We start from the raw sequence: 14,881 nt of genomic DNA, 5'->3' as shown, positions 1-14,881 counted from the left end.
AATGACTAATTTCTCGTTAAGTATTAGATGATTTTTCGTTTCACAATCAATTTTGGTTACTGGCGGCATATTTATTTGGATTTAATCTCTCAATTCAAAGTAACCAACCTTAGGCATTCAAAATAACTTTTGAAAATTCTAGTTACACACAACATGAAAAACGTTATTTCCCTAAAAGTTCGAATTCTAGGGAGTAATCCATTTTTGACACGAGAGTAGTATTGGGTGATTCAAAATGATTGTGGCCAAGTATAGCAACTATGTACGAAAATTTATGTCGCAACTGTGTGGATGAGGTAGAGTTGTCATTTGTGCTTTTATGGCATTAGTCATTTGAAATTACTTTAAAACTGTACTTACATGGAAAAAATTCAACCCAAACTATGTTTTTCTGGTCTCTTTGTGCCTTTATTTGGTTCAGAAATATGAAAAAAATGCTGTTGCAAATGACAAGTGTGTCTTTGCAACCTGTACCGAGTTTACATAAAGTTGACTCAAGTTGCAAAAAACCAATTTGGATTTGCAACAGCAATTTTATGGCATTAGTCGTTTGAAATTACTTTAAAACTGTACTTATATGAGAAATATTCAATTAAAACTATGATTTTCAGGTCCCTTTGTGCCTTTATTTGGTTCAAAAATATTGACAAAATGCTGTTGCAAATGACAAGTGGTTTTTTGCAACAGTATTTTTTCAATATTTTTAAACCAAATAAAGGAACAAAAAGGCCAGAAAATCATAGTTTAGATTGAATATTTTCCATATAAGTACCTACAGTTTTAAAGTACATAATTTCAAATGACTAATACCATAAAAGTGCTGTTGCAAATACAAAATGGTTTTTTGCAACTTGAGTCAACTTTATGTTGATTTTTTTTTATTTGTTGACATATGCCTTTTTTGCAGTAATTAAACAGAAATAGTGACTGATAACTTTGTATTAGGGATCCATCCCTGGTTTTACTTTGATTTATACATTGTTATTTCAGGAAATGTAAAACTTTATTTAATAAAAAAAAATGGTTGATAGGAAGTTTATTTTAAGTACTGAAGTACTTATTAGTTTAGTCTGACCTATCTGAAAGACTGAATACGATTAGTATTTACTTTTTAAAAGTAAAAATAGTCTTCGTAATAGGTATGATTTAATCTTTTTTTTAAATAAAATAATCATTACGAATTTAAATTGGCAGCAATACCAAACATTTTGATGTAAAAACTATAATTATATTTTTCATCTAAAATCCGAATTGCAATTTATGTCTGCTTCGGAATAATTTTAAAATTTCTACTCAGGTAGATCCGTTTTTACCAATCCATAGTTTATGGTCCAGTAAAATTCTGTTGTTGATAGACCAATTTAAACACTATTATCTCTTAACATAATGGTCATAGTGGTGAGTCAAATGCACGACAAAACCCACTATCATATGCCGGCATGGTGAGGGAACCGGTTAGTAAATAATTCATTTTCTGAACAAACATCATCGCGAAAAGACGTTCTTGTTGGATCGTTCTTTATCACTTGTGCAAGAGTACCATTTATTCAATGTTAAACTATCGTTAGTTATTTGCAGAAGTGCAGTGTTTTACTTAATCCAAAGAAGCTAGTACTAATTAATAGCGGATAGATTTTTTCTTGTAACAGTTCTTAATTTTTTTTTTCAAAAATGAAAAGTGAAGACAAGCAGACTTGTTTTTTGCTCCTCGAAGACGGTACTGTTCTTCCCGGTGAATCTTTTGGGGCAAGGAACCACATCGATGGAGAAGTTGGTAAGCAACACGTGGTTCTTATTGGTTATGTTTTCGGAATGGATAATACTTGAGTAGTGGCAACCAATTACACATATATTATCGGAGCCGACGATTGGTGGTGCTTAATTACTTAGACTAACTTCAACAATTTACAAATTCTTTAAACACAACGCATCACGGTTAAAACAATGCAACATACCGAAGAGTATTGCGTTTCAAACATGTGTTAAGCGATTTTTTTATTTACAGACTTTCTCACCAATATTTAATTTGACCATTCGCTTACGTCAATTGATTTAGTTGAGTTTTATTTGGAATTTTTTGTTCTATATGCTAAAGCACCAATTATTTGGATTTGTTCAAACGAATTGAACTAGCTGTAATACTAAACAAATGATTTGGAGACAAAAGTCAAAACGATTTCGTAGTACTAGTGAATTTTAGTAATGGCCAATACAGTCAGTTGATTGAAGTTCTTATACAGGATGTTGTGGAAGGCCCCGTAGAAAATGTAACCATGATTAGAAGTCGTCAAAATAAGAAACATGTTTCTTTATAATTTTCTCCGAAAACTCTTCACATCAAAAGTTAAAATTAAAATCTGTTTGAACCCATAAACTCATATCCGGATATGTATTTACACCATAACGGCATAACGCTCATAAAGGAGCACGAAAAAATTAGTTACTCTAGTAAAATACTTGAATAAAAAACAATAAAAAATGTCAACATCAAATTTACGTATTGTATGCGGTACACTATATGCGGTAAGGTACCTAAGTAAGTAATAAGTTCACTGACTTGACGTGATAAAAGAACATTACTAAGTGTTCAAAATGCTTTCTTCATCGTTAATGTCATCACACGAGAGTTCAGTTCTCCGATGGTGTTCACCCGAGATGAACTTCATGCTTCATAAAGAAGAAATCACACGGATTTAAATCCGGTGACTATGTGGTCATAATCAATTTGTTACGTCTCGTCCACTGTGTGGTGACGCTCCGACGGGTACCTAAACTCGGTACAGGTTGCAAAGACACACTTGTCATTTGCAACAGCATTTTTTTCATATTTCTGAACCAGATAAAAGGACAAAGGGACCAGAAAATCATAGTTTGGGTTGAATATTTTCCATATAAGTACAGTTTTAAAGTAATTTCAAATGACTAATGCCATAAAAGTGCTGTTGCAAATTTCAAGTGTGTCTTTGCAACCTGTACCGAGTTTAAAGACTACATAGCCCGTCGCAAACAGCTCATCTTCCAACAGGTTATTCAAGATCTTTTGAGAAAAATCTAAATACGTGGTACCATTTAAACGCGAGGGTATATAAAAGATGAGGCCCAATTAGACGATCTCCGATTATTCTTGCAAAGTTGCTTCGTATTGCTCAGTGCCACCCTTTTTTTATTGCGTCTGCTAATATTGACCGAATTGGTTGCAAAAATACACACACATATCTAAACTCGGTACAGGTTGCAAAGACACACTTGTCATTTGCAACGGCACTTTTATGGCATTAGTCATTTGAAATTACTTTAAAACTGTACTTAAAGTTGACTCAAGTTGCAAAAAACCACTTTGCATTTGCAACAGCACTTTTATGGCATTAGTCATTTGAAATTACTTTAAAACTGTACTAATATGGAAAGTATTCAACCCAAACTATGATTTTCTGGTCCCTTTGTGCCTTTATTTGGTTCAGAAATATGAAAAAAATGCTGTTGCAAATGACAAGTGGTTTTTTGCAACTTGAGTCAACTATATATGGAAAATATTCAACCCAAACTATGATTTTCTGGTCCCTTTGTACCTTTATTTGGTTCAGAAATATGAAAAAAATGCTGCTGCAAATGACAAGTGTGTCTTTGCAACCTGTACCGAGTTTAGTTACGTTATTCAAATGTGTTGTTATTAATTAAATTATTTTCCTCTTAGGGCCGGTTGCACCAACGCCAGTTAAAGTTAACTGTAGGTTAAAATGCTTCGTTACTTTAGTTACCTATTGTTATAAGTTATAACAATGTTTTCGTATATTTTAATCTGCAGTTAAATTTAACTCACGTCGGTGCAACCGGCCCCATATTTCAACGTATAGTGGGCTGCCTAGTTTTTATTTTTATTTTTAAAACAAAAAAACTGAACCTTTTTTCAAAAATGGAAGACAGGACCCCCATAGATATTTGCATGAGCTACAAATTGGCTAGAAATTTAATTTAATTTAAAAAATTAATGTTTTAGACCAAAAGAATTTCTTGAAAATATGTTTTTAATTAATTAATTTAAAAACAGACCATTATTCAAAAATTGACGGTAGTACCCCCATGCGGATAGACAATACGAACTCATTACACAATCTAACTTTTTCTCAAATTAAAAATTGTGAAAAAAAAAACGTATAGTTGACTCAAGTTGCAAAAAACCACTTGTCATTTGCAACAGCATTTTTTCAATATTTTTGAACCAAATAAAGGCACAAAGGGACCAGAAAATCATAGTTTGGATTGGATATTTTCCATAGAAGTACAGTTTGAAGTAATTTCAAATGACCAATGCCCTAAAAGTGTTGTTGCAAATGCAAAGTGAGTTTTTGCAACTTGAGTCAACTTTAATTTCCTAAGCCTTATTTTACCATTTAGCTTAGAATTTGTACCAAGGAGACATTATTATTACGATTATTTTCTAATGTTAATGTTTAAGAAGTCTAGTTTATCAATTTATGTGGAATCTGACCTTAACATTTCTCGCAAGTGAATTGCTCTATAAAGTATATCAAAGATGATTCAAGGTTATGTAAACAATAGTTAGGTAAATAAGCATGACAATAACAAAAAATTAAATCTAAACCTACTAAAGAGTGTTGGTCTACCTGTTTGATTTGTATTTATTTTCATTTGCAACCAATCTGCATACATATTTTACAAAAGCAAAATTCAGTATTTCAGACTGGAATGGTCGGTTATCCCGAGTCTTTGACAGACCCCAGCTACCATTCCCAAATTTTAGTCCTCACATATCCATTAATTGGCAATTATGGCGTTCCTGAACCAATTCAAGATCCCAATGGACTACCCTAGTGAGTATACATCGTCACTAAAACCTCTTTCACTACAAGTTTGTTCAGTTTTTTCGAATCTCATCGAATCTGGGCCGCTGGCCTCGTCGTGGGCGAACATTGCGACAGTCCCAGTCACTGGCGGAATTTCAGAACGCTTTCTGAATGGATGAAATTAGAAAATGTTCCTGGAATTCAAGGGATCGATACAAGAGCTTTAACAAAAAAAATTCGAGAAAAGGGGACCATGTTGGGTCGTATCGTATACAGTTTACCAATCTCAACTATAAACGTCCAGATATCCGACCCCAATTCGAGAAATCTTGTAGAGGAAGTCTCGGTCAAGGTACTAGTCATATAATAGTAATCAGTGTTGAAACCAAGCAATATTTTTTTTAGAGAGCTGTTACTTATAACCCTAAGGGATCACCTAGGATATGTGCCATCGACTGTGGTCTAAAATACAACCAAATCCGTTGTCTCATAAACAGAGGTGCACGAGTGGATTTAGTACCATGGGACCACAAACTCAACGTTAATGATTACGACGGTCTTTTCCTAAGCAACGGTCCCGGAGACCCAACCATGTGCCACACCACCATTAATAATCTCAAAGATGTAATAAAGGGGCCAGTTATCAAACCCATTTTTGGCATCTGCTTAGGTCACCAACTTCTTTCAGTCGCTGTTGGCTGCGAGAGCTTCAAGATGAAGTAAATTAAAATGAATGTGTATTTCTTTATAACAGAATGTCTCATTCAGGTACGGAAATCGTGGACATAATCAGCCGTGCATCCATCACGGGACTGGTCGTTGTTTCATGACATCACAAAATCATGGTTTTGCCATAAACACGACAACATTGCCGCAAGACTGGGAAGTACTTTTTACAAATGCCAACGATCAAACCAACGAAGGAATAATACATTCGTCGTTGCCATACTTCAGCGTACAATTTCATCCAGAACACACAGCCGGACCCCAAGATCTCGAATGTCTCTTTGATGTTTTCCTGGATTTGGTTGAAAACAAAAATAAACATGTTGCAGCGAAGACTTTGCTAATCGACAAATTACGTTATTCCGTAGCAACTCCGGTGGTATTGGAAAGACCCAAAAAAGTTTTAATTATTGGCTCCGGAGGTCTGTCGATTGGCCAAGCCGGTGAGTTCGATTACTCCGGTTCTCAAGCAATCAAAGCTCTTCGAGAAGAAAACATTCAAACGGTCTTGATCAACCCTAACATCGCCACGGTACAAACGTCTAAAGGTTTGGCTGACAAAGTTTATTTCCTGCCACTAGTTCCTGATTACGTCGAACAAGTAATAAGAGCCGAACGTCCGAGCGGGGTCCTGTTAACTTTTGGGGGCCAGACTGGTTTGAACTGTGGTGTTGAACTCGAGAGAGCGGGTATTTTCGAAAAGTATGGTCTTAAAATACTCGGCACACCCATACAAGCAATCATCGACACGGAAGATAGGAAAATATTTAGCGAGAGAATAGCAGCGATTGGAGAGAAGGTCGCGCCAAGTATGGCCGCTCATTCTGTAGAAGAAGCTCTGGAAGCGGCAGAGAAGCTTGGCTATCCGGTGATGGCAAGAGCCGCGTTTTCTCTAGGTGGACTAGGATCTGGGTTTGCCAACAACATTGAAGAACTGAAGACTTTAGCCGTACAAGCTTTGGCTCATTCAAGTCAATTGATCATCGATAAGTCATTGAAAGGGTGGAAAGAAGTTGAATACGAAGTGGTTCGTGATGCTTTTGACAACTGCATCACCGTCTGTAACATGGAGAATGTGGATCCGTTAGGAATACATACTGGCGAGTCGATAGTTGTCGCCCCAAGTCAAACTCTTTCAAACAGAGAATACAACATGTTGAGAACGACGGCAATCAAGGTAATAAGAAATTTTGGAGTAGTGGGAGAGTGCAACATACAATATGCCGTAAACCCAAACTCAGAAGAGTATTATATAATTGAAGTAAATGCACGATTGTCTCGTAGTTCAGCGTTGGCAAGTAAAGCTACTGGTTATCCATTGGCTTACATCGCTGCCAAGTTAGCTCTAGGAGTACCACTGCCAGAGATACACAATTCTGTGACTGGTGTAACAACGGCTTGCTTCGAGCCGAGTCTTGATTATTGTGTCGTTAAAATTCCCAGATGGGATCTGCACAAATTTTCACGAGTCAGTACCAAGATCGGCAGTTCTATGAAAAGCGTAGGAGAAGTCATGGCAATTGGTCGAAAGTTTGAAGAAGCTTTCCAAAAAGCTCTACGAATGGTCGACGAGAACGTTATAGGATTTGATCCCTACATGAAGGAGGTGAACGACGAGGAACTGAAGGAACCTACAGACAAGAGAATGTTCGTACTGGCTGCTGCCATCAAGCGAGGCTATTCGGTCGATAAGTTGTACGAACTAACAAAGATCGACCGGTGGTTTTTGGAAAAAATGAAAAATATCATTAATTGCACGACGTTTTTGGAAACCATAGACCAGTCACATTTGTCTCATGACATTTTGCTCAAGGCCAAACAGCACGGATTTTCAGATAAACAGATCGCTTCAGCTGTTAAGAGTACTGAATTGGCGATAAGAAAGCAGCGCGAGGAGTTTGGTATTAAACCGTTTGTCAAGCAGATTGATACAGTTGCGGCAGAATGGCCTGCAACCACCAACTACTTGTACATAACGTACAACGCCACTTGTCATGATTTGACGTTCGAGGACAAGCACACCATGGTCATAGGATCAGGGGTTTATCGTATCGGAAGCTCGGTAGAGTTCGACTGGTGTGCCGTCGGTTGTCTTCGAGAGTTGAGAAGATTGGGAAAAAAGACAATAATGATCAACTACAACCCAGAAACTGTTAGTACCGACTATGACATGTCTGATAGATTATACTTTGAAGAAATATCTTTCGAAGTGGTCATGGATATCTACAATATCGAAGATCCTGTCGGTATTATCCTGTCGATGGGGGGCCAACTGCCCAATAATATTGCGATAGACTTACATCGCCAGCAGGCACGAATTTTGGGTACTTCTCCGGATTCCATAGATGGGGCAGAAAACCGCTTCAAATTTTCGAGGATGTTGGACAGAATAGGGATAATGCAACCGCGCTGGAAAGAACTGACCAATTTGAAATCGGCAATCGAGTTCTGCGAAGAAGTGGGATACCCTTGTTTGGTACGACCGTCGTATGTGCTCAGTGGCGCCGCAATGAACGTGGCCCACTCGAATCAAGACTTGGAGACGTATCTCAACGCGGCAAGCGACGTCAGCAAGGAGCACCCAGTGGTGATATCAAAGTTTATCTTAGAATCGAAAGAGATTGACGTAGACGCTGTTGCTTGCGATGGCGTTATTCTCTGCATGGCGGTATCTGAACACGTGGAAAACGCCGGTGTCCATTCGGGAGACGCCACTCTAGTCACACCTCCGCAAGATATCAATAACGAGACCTTGACCAAGATTAAGCAAATTTGTAAAGCGATAGCTGCATCTTTAGAAGTTACAGGACCTTTCAACATGCAACTAATAGCCAAGGTCAGGGCTGCATTGCACTGTATTTGCCCACATTTATTTTATTTTTTTGTTACAGGACAATGATCTAAAGGTGATCGAGTGCAATGTTAGAGTGTCTAGATCCTTTCCTTTCGTTTCTAAAACGTTGGATCACGATTTTGTTGCAATGGCGACCAGAGTTATGGTTGGAGAGTTTGTACAGCCAGTAGATGTGTTTTCTGGTTGTGGGAAAGTCGGTGTTAAGGTGCCACAGTTTTCTTTTTCAAGATTAGCCGGTGCAGATTTCATGCTGGGGGTGGAAATGGCCTCGACCGGTGAAGTAGCGTGTTTCGGAGACAACAGATTCGAGGCATACTTAAAAGCTTTGATGAGTACTGGGTTTAGCATACCCGAAAAATCTATATTGCTGTCGATTGGTAGTTTCAAGGTAAGCGTTTGATGAGATATGTTTTTTTAAATAACGAAAATCTTTTATTTACAGCATAAAATGGAATTGTTACCAAGTATGAGAGTGTTACAAAAGTTAGGTTATAAACTCTACGCAAGTTTGGGTACTGCTGATTTTTACAATGAGCACGGCGTTAAGGTAAGTGCAGCATCTAAACTTACAAGACTAGAATAACATATACACGCAAATATATACAAAGCGCCACAAAAAAGAAAAATCTCTACAAAGCAGTAACTGTCAAATATATCGACGATAATCTTGTCCAGATTTTTCTTTTTATTGGGGTCATCGTATTTCGATGTGGTCCGAAAATCCTACCGTTACGCTCCTTCTTACGGTATCGAGAGATTTTCTGCGATCTTCGTTTATGTTACAGTTATTCCTCAAGACACTTGATCGCTTTTTAAGATTACTCGGGTGTTTCTTCAGTTTGTTGAAATTTGTCGTTACTGTTGATGTATTGTTGTACGACGTGTTGAGGTTGTTCAAGTTGATGTTCTTTCCCATTACTTGTTGAGTGAGTTCCCAGTTATTAAACTGCGCCGAATTCCGTTTGGGCGTTGAAGGTGGTAGATCAAACGATTCTGTGACCGATATCTTCTTCGATGTGTCTTCTTCTTTTGTGATAACGCCGTACCACTCTTTGGCGTCCGCTTGCAAGCCACAAGCTTCCAAGAGTCTTGCTAAGTAATATGACTGTTTTAGGTAAAACAATGCATGCTTTTGTGTCGCCAATTTCCTACTCTTTCTCGCCATTTCAAGGAAATGTTTTATGAAGAATATCAACATTTCTCTAATCTTAGACGTGTCAAATGTTTTCTCACATTGCCACTGAAAATTTAACAATTAGGTAAATTATATTATTTAATTTTCCGCACAACTTACATCAAAGTCTATGGAATCAACTGATGCCCTTCTCTCGTTGTTGAGATTCTTGTTTTGCTGTTCCCGTTTCTTCTGAAGAACTTTTTCCCTAATTTGTTTTTCTTTATTCATTCTCCACAAGACGTCTTTTTTGTAATTGTTGTCGCCTTGTACGGGTGGCGCTCTATTTTTTGGAAACATGTTAGGAGGTCGCATGTCTATAAGTGCGGAATTAAACAGCGTGATTGCATTATCAGTTGTAAGTATTTTGTAGAGTCGTTTTAGGTCAAGTTGTGGATAAAATTTGGAGTTCATGTATCGCAGATTTCTTAAAGCTCCAATAAAATGTACAGCGGGTGACTCCAAAACTTCGTGCAAAATTCTTTGTGCATGTGAAAGATGTTTGTTGGGCACGTTCACAAACATATTTTTCTTTTTAATGAAGAAATCAGGCAAGTGACGTGCAGATAACTTTTTCATCAGACTTTTCAAAACCAAAACTAACTTAGTGCCCAATCTATGTTCAGGCCAATCTCTTGGATTACTCTCGCACTCCCAGTACATGTGATTTCGAATATGGTCCACCGACAGACCGTTGTATTGCTTGTCTGGCAGTTCCATGTACGTTTTATAAATCGTTAACAAGAACAAGAAAGCGCGTATTTGTGTGTGGGACATGTGAATATCCAATTGCCTGTGCGCTTTAGGGAATGCAACTTCCCATTCGATTTCACTGTCGGGGTTTTTGTCCCTCTTGGGGGTGTAACCTTTAGGTATGAGTACAGAATTTATCTGACTTATTTCCTTTATCATGTTGTTTGTGGGCCACCTGAATTCTACGCCAAGTTTATTCCACATAGTAGGTCTTTCGCTTCTGGTGTGAAATTCGAAAGTCATAGTGACCGGCCATTGGATAGCTACTGACGGTATAATTTCGCAAGGCAGTAGACAAAAATCTTCATCGACGTCTTGTAAATTGCAGAAAATTGTTCCAGGAATGGCTTTGGCTAAACCGATTTCGCTCGAATCGAAGCCCAAAGCCACACCTAGCGAATTTGGAAATACTGCATTTTGAAAATGTTTCATGAATCCATTGGCGGAGATGTACGAAATTGTTTCGTAGAATTTTTGTTGGACTTGCGGCAGTTGTTCTTCCTCGTCAGAATCTTCAGTAGTTTGTTCGTATTTTTTAATCGTTCGCATCGTGAAACACGACTGGGGCAAAGTGTCTCGTCGTTCACAGCTTGTTATATTTAAAGGTTGCGGTGTATTAATTTTGGTTATAGTGGAGTACTCGTAAATGTCATCGTCAGACTGAGTAGAGGAACCTGGAACGGGTTCTTGCTCCTTGGGTTCGTTTTCTGCCGGTATTATTTGCCTTTCTTGACTAGGTGCACATTTTAATTTGACGAAACCTTTAACAAACGATTGATTTATTACCAAATTCCTGTTTATTGTAGATGAAATAAAAATAATTTCTTGTTAAATTACCTGGATGGTCTGTATCTTCCATTACCACCTGGTAACTCGGTTTGTCTATGGCGCTGTACTGTGGCGTGTGTTTCGATTCTAAAACTTCTATGTTGTCGTTCACCACGAACATCCTTCTAGCCACCAAAGGTTCAATCGTATTCTTGTGGGATCCGTGAACACGTCTAAATCGTACATTTTTGTTCACTTTTTCAAATATTACATCTGGGATGACACATTCGATTGTTTCATCTCGTAGTAAAGTAGGGTTCAGTTCTTTTTCTAAAGTCGTCCTGTTCGAATGCATTAACCTTTGTTTTTCCCTAAAAACAGACATGACGAACTGTTAGAAAATTTTATCTTTTTCGATCGTCTCCCTATCGTAAAATTTGCGCACAAGCATGTCATTTCATTTGTCAAGAAGTCAACAACTTATAGAAAATATTTGTAATCGTTCTGATAATATTCAGGAATTTAAAGTTGGTAACGTGTCTTAATCATTTTTAGATCAGCTATTTCTTATCTGACAATCATTCCAAAAAATTTTATGTGTCAAATATTTAACAAAAAATCAGCCAGACACTACTGCTTTTGATTAAAATTCTTTTTTATTATACCTGAATCATAATCCCTGTTTTTGACACTAAAATACGTGCGAAAAAGGGCCCTTAAAACACTAAAGCTTTAAGGTCGCTTAGGTAAGAACAAATTCACCTATATTTTGAACAATGGTAAATAGACATTTATACACAATTTATAATAGCAACGAAACAACAACAATTGACCATTTCTATATCAACGATTAATGACACAGATTATCTCGGAAAAGGTATTTCAATTTACTTTTTTTGTTATAATTTTCAGATTGTAGTGCAGGTATAATAAAAAATAGCGTATGCTACACGTTTATAAGGGCCTTTAAAGCACTTGCGATGTTAAAACCACTCCGCTACGCGTCGTGCTCTTAAACTCGTCGCGCGTGCTTTAAATGCTTCCTTATAAACTTGCATCATAATATACTATTTAAGTTTGACTACTATAAATCTCAAAATGTTGTTCATAAACGAATATTTAAAAACAATTACAGAAGCAGATAGAGATCATTTCATCTAAGAAGTACATAATGCGCACGAACACGTTGTCGTCGGATGAGTTCATGTTCAAATTTTTAGGGGAGGTTTGAGTCCAGCGACGCACAGACCCATCAACCATCTGGAATCCATGCGCTCGTTGTTATTTCTAACTTAACCCCGTTAGCGTTCAGAAGTGTTTTGTTTTTGTTATTTCTTTCTCTGTGTATCATACTATGACATTCATTATTGAATTATGTATTTATTTGGTAGAATTTTAATCATATAAATTAATTGAACTATATCGCGTCCTTAGCAAATCGAATGTTTCTACGCCACTGATCATCAGTTGACTATAGTGTCCTACGGTCAGATTTCGATGACTCATCATGTACTTCTTAGATGAAATGGTCTCTATCATCCCGTTTAATCGTAAATATCTTTTCTTTTCTCTGATCTGATATACGAGTACCTAATCTATTTTGTACATTCACAGAATTCTTAAGTGTCAAGTATTTGACGAAAGTTTAAGTAGCAAAAAAAAATATCATTTTTTCTTGTGAACACGACTCGGTAATTAGTTATCTCGTATCTCTTGTCTACTCCCGAGATCTTCAAATGGTTTATTTTTTCATTTAAGTGCAACAAATTATTTTGAGCAGCATCATCATGCATGCGCGATTCACGTTGTACAAGAGATTAGAACCAGACAAGTATGTTTTACAAATTTCAATTACCTCTTGTTTATCAAGCTGCAATGAAGTGTTTATCACAAAAGATTAGTTAAAACGATACTTATTCCTTTTTGGTTTGATATATGTTTAATATACAAAGTGTATTAAAGATGGCGCATAGTATTTATGTCACGCGAATCTACGTTTAATATCAAACAAAAAATTCTAATTCGAATTATTATTATCATAACTGTCATTAATGACAATCCTTGTTACTTTCTGGCTTTACTTAAGTTCAAAAATCACTCTAGTTTAGTTTCAATGTTGCAATAGCTTCAAAATTTATGAACAGCAAAGATTTTGCATCTTTAAAAATGAAATTACAAATAAACCAATAATCAAAATTGGAAAATTAGTGCTGGAATATTTATTTTACTTGTTGAATTATGTGTTATTGATACTACATATTTAAATAATTTTTCCCTTAGAATCGAAGCAAATTTCCAAATTAATAACTTTGTGAGCAGGGGAGTTAACAGTAAATTGGTAAACTAGAGTTTTTTTGCTTGGATTTCAACATATGTGATGTACTATGCCGGCCAAAAAATTTTGGCCGTCATTGTGTCAATTCAAAAAAAAAAAAAAAAAATGTGTAATCCGTACTTTATTGTCATCATGATTACCGTCTTGATTACGAACGTTATTTTTTGGGTGATAAATTTCAAAACTCAAAATTATTTTGTCATTTCTACTACACAGAACGTTTACCTCAGGTTATCTATGTACGATTGTTCCAATTTTGTTTATTCATGTCGGATTTTTCAAACAGTTTAAATTGATTATCAAAATGACAAGAATCGAAAGTGAGGTTACGATTCCTAAAGGTTTATTTACACTTTATTTGAATGTCAAGAAAGTGACGGCCAAAAGTTTTTGGCCGCCATAGTACTATTCCGGACACGGAATCTTGGCCAACATTTGTTTGACATTTCTAAAAAAAATGATGTAAACCAATCATTAGTGTCATTAATAACTGACAATTATTAAAAATCACTTTGAAGTTTTTCTTGTGATATCAAAAAAATTGAAATGGCATTATCGGGTCAAAAGTTGGGTTATATTCAATAAAGGCCAGTTCACACATATTTGTTAGTTAAATGTCAGTTGTGGCCAAGATTCCATGTCCGGAATAGTAGGTAAAAACCGTGCGATCAACAATTATTTAGATCAAAGAAACCTTTGAAATTTTGGACGTATTTCGTTTTAAGAAATACATACACTATAAAAATGGAATAGGAACAGGAGACGTAAATATGAAAAATAGTGTTTTCAAAATATAACTGAAATTTAATTTTTGAAAGGAGTTCACAAGGATTTTGTTTTTTAATAAATAGGGAACCATTGACTACGACTTTGAATTCACAACAAATTTAACGAATTTTATAATATGTAGTTCAATTAAATTAAAGGAGAAAAATAAAATATTTCAACTTCACACGTGAATATCTAATAACGATTGCTTGCATAATTAATATAACTAATGATGGGACATTAATATTAAAAAATAAAACCCCTCATTTCATCAATTAAACTGCATAACCCTTCTTTTTTAAACTACCTAATTAATGCATTGCTATATTAAATTTGAATGTTAATTACATATAGTCGAGATCATTACTATCCGTCTATTAGATAAAAAATAAGAGAGTTATCTTCTAGTACTCTGCTTTGTACAGTTGGCAGCTTCGACCTTTGTTCGTAGTGACGTTCAAAAATTTTTGCATGGCTGATCGCTAATGCAATTACAATCGCACACTTTGTTTAGGTACTGTTGCCTTTCATTTGGAAAAATATTTCCGATTTTATGTTTACACGATTTCATTTGACGTTTTTGATATTTATCACTTTCAAAGGTTTTCCCCAGAAACCAACTTTGTACCTAAAGGTTACACTAGAAACTAGAGAGTGAACGAATAGTATCGACCTTCAGTATACAAATACAAAATAAA

General features: G+C 36.1%; 2 protein-coding genes across 2 annotated transcripts in view; one reads left to right on the top strand and one right to left on the bottom strand.

The window, feature by feature from the left end:
* Positions 1 to 1,459: 1,459 nt before the first annotated feature.
* Positions 1,460 to 14,881, top strand: part of r (carbamoyl-phosphate synthetase 2, aspartate transcarbamylase, and dihydroorotase rudimentary) — a 16,778-nt gene continuing 3,356 nt past the window's right edge. The window contains exons 1-7 of the mRNA XM_069042917.1: positions 1,460 to 1,774; positions 4,694 to 4,832; positions 4,881 to 5,157; positions 5,211 to 5,524; positions 5,574 to 8,367; positions 8,423 to 8,773; positions 8,828 to 8,932. Of these exons, the coding sequence (XP_068899018.1) occupies positions 1,672 to 1,774; positions 4,694 to 4,832; positions 4,881 to 5,157; positions 5,211 to 5,524; positions 5,574 to 8,367; positions 8,423 to 8,773; positions 8,828 to 8,932 (4,083 nt within the window). The 5' untranslated portion in view covers positions 1,460 to 1,671. The remainder of the gene's footprint in view (positions 1,775 to 4,693; positions 4,833 to 4,880; positions 5,158 to 5,210; positions 5,525 to 5,573; positions 8,368 to 8,422; positions 8,774 to 8,827; positions 8,933 to 14,881) is intronic.
* LOC138127059 (uncharacterized) overlaps positions 8,795 to 14,881 on the bottom strand; it is a 6,668-nt gene continuing 581 nt past the window's right edge. The window contains exons 2-4 of the mRNA XM_069042918.1: positions 11,150 to 11,451; positions 9,680 to 11,073; positions 8,795 to 9,625 (exon numbers count right to left, since the gene is read on the bottom strand). Coding sequence (XP_068899019.1) covers positions 9,080 to 9,625; positions 9,680 to 11,073; positions 11,150 to 11,451 — 2,242 coding nt within the window. The 3' untranslated portion in view covers positions 8,795 to 9,079. The remainder of the gene's footprint in view (positions 9,626 to 9,679; positions 11,074 to 11,149; positions 11,452 to 14,881) is intronic.

Source organism: Tenebrio molitor, chromosome 3 (genome assembly GCF_963966145.1).
Source record: "Tenebrio molitor chromosome 3, icTenMoli1.1, whole genome shotgun sequence".
In the NCBI taxonomy this organism is placed as follows: Eukaryota; Metazoa; Arthropoda; class Insecta; order Coleoptera; family Tenebrionidae; genus Tenebrio; species Tenebrio molitor.
The sequence above is the reverse complement of the archived record's forward strand: the minus strand, read 5'-3'. Positions and strand labels throughout refer to the sequence as shown.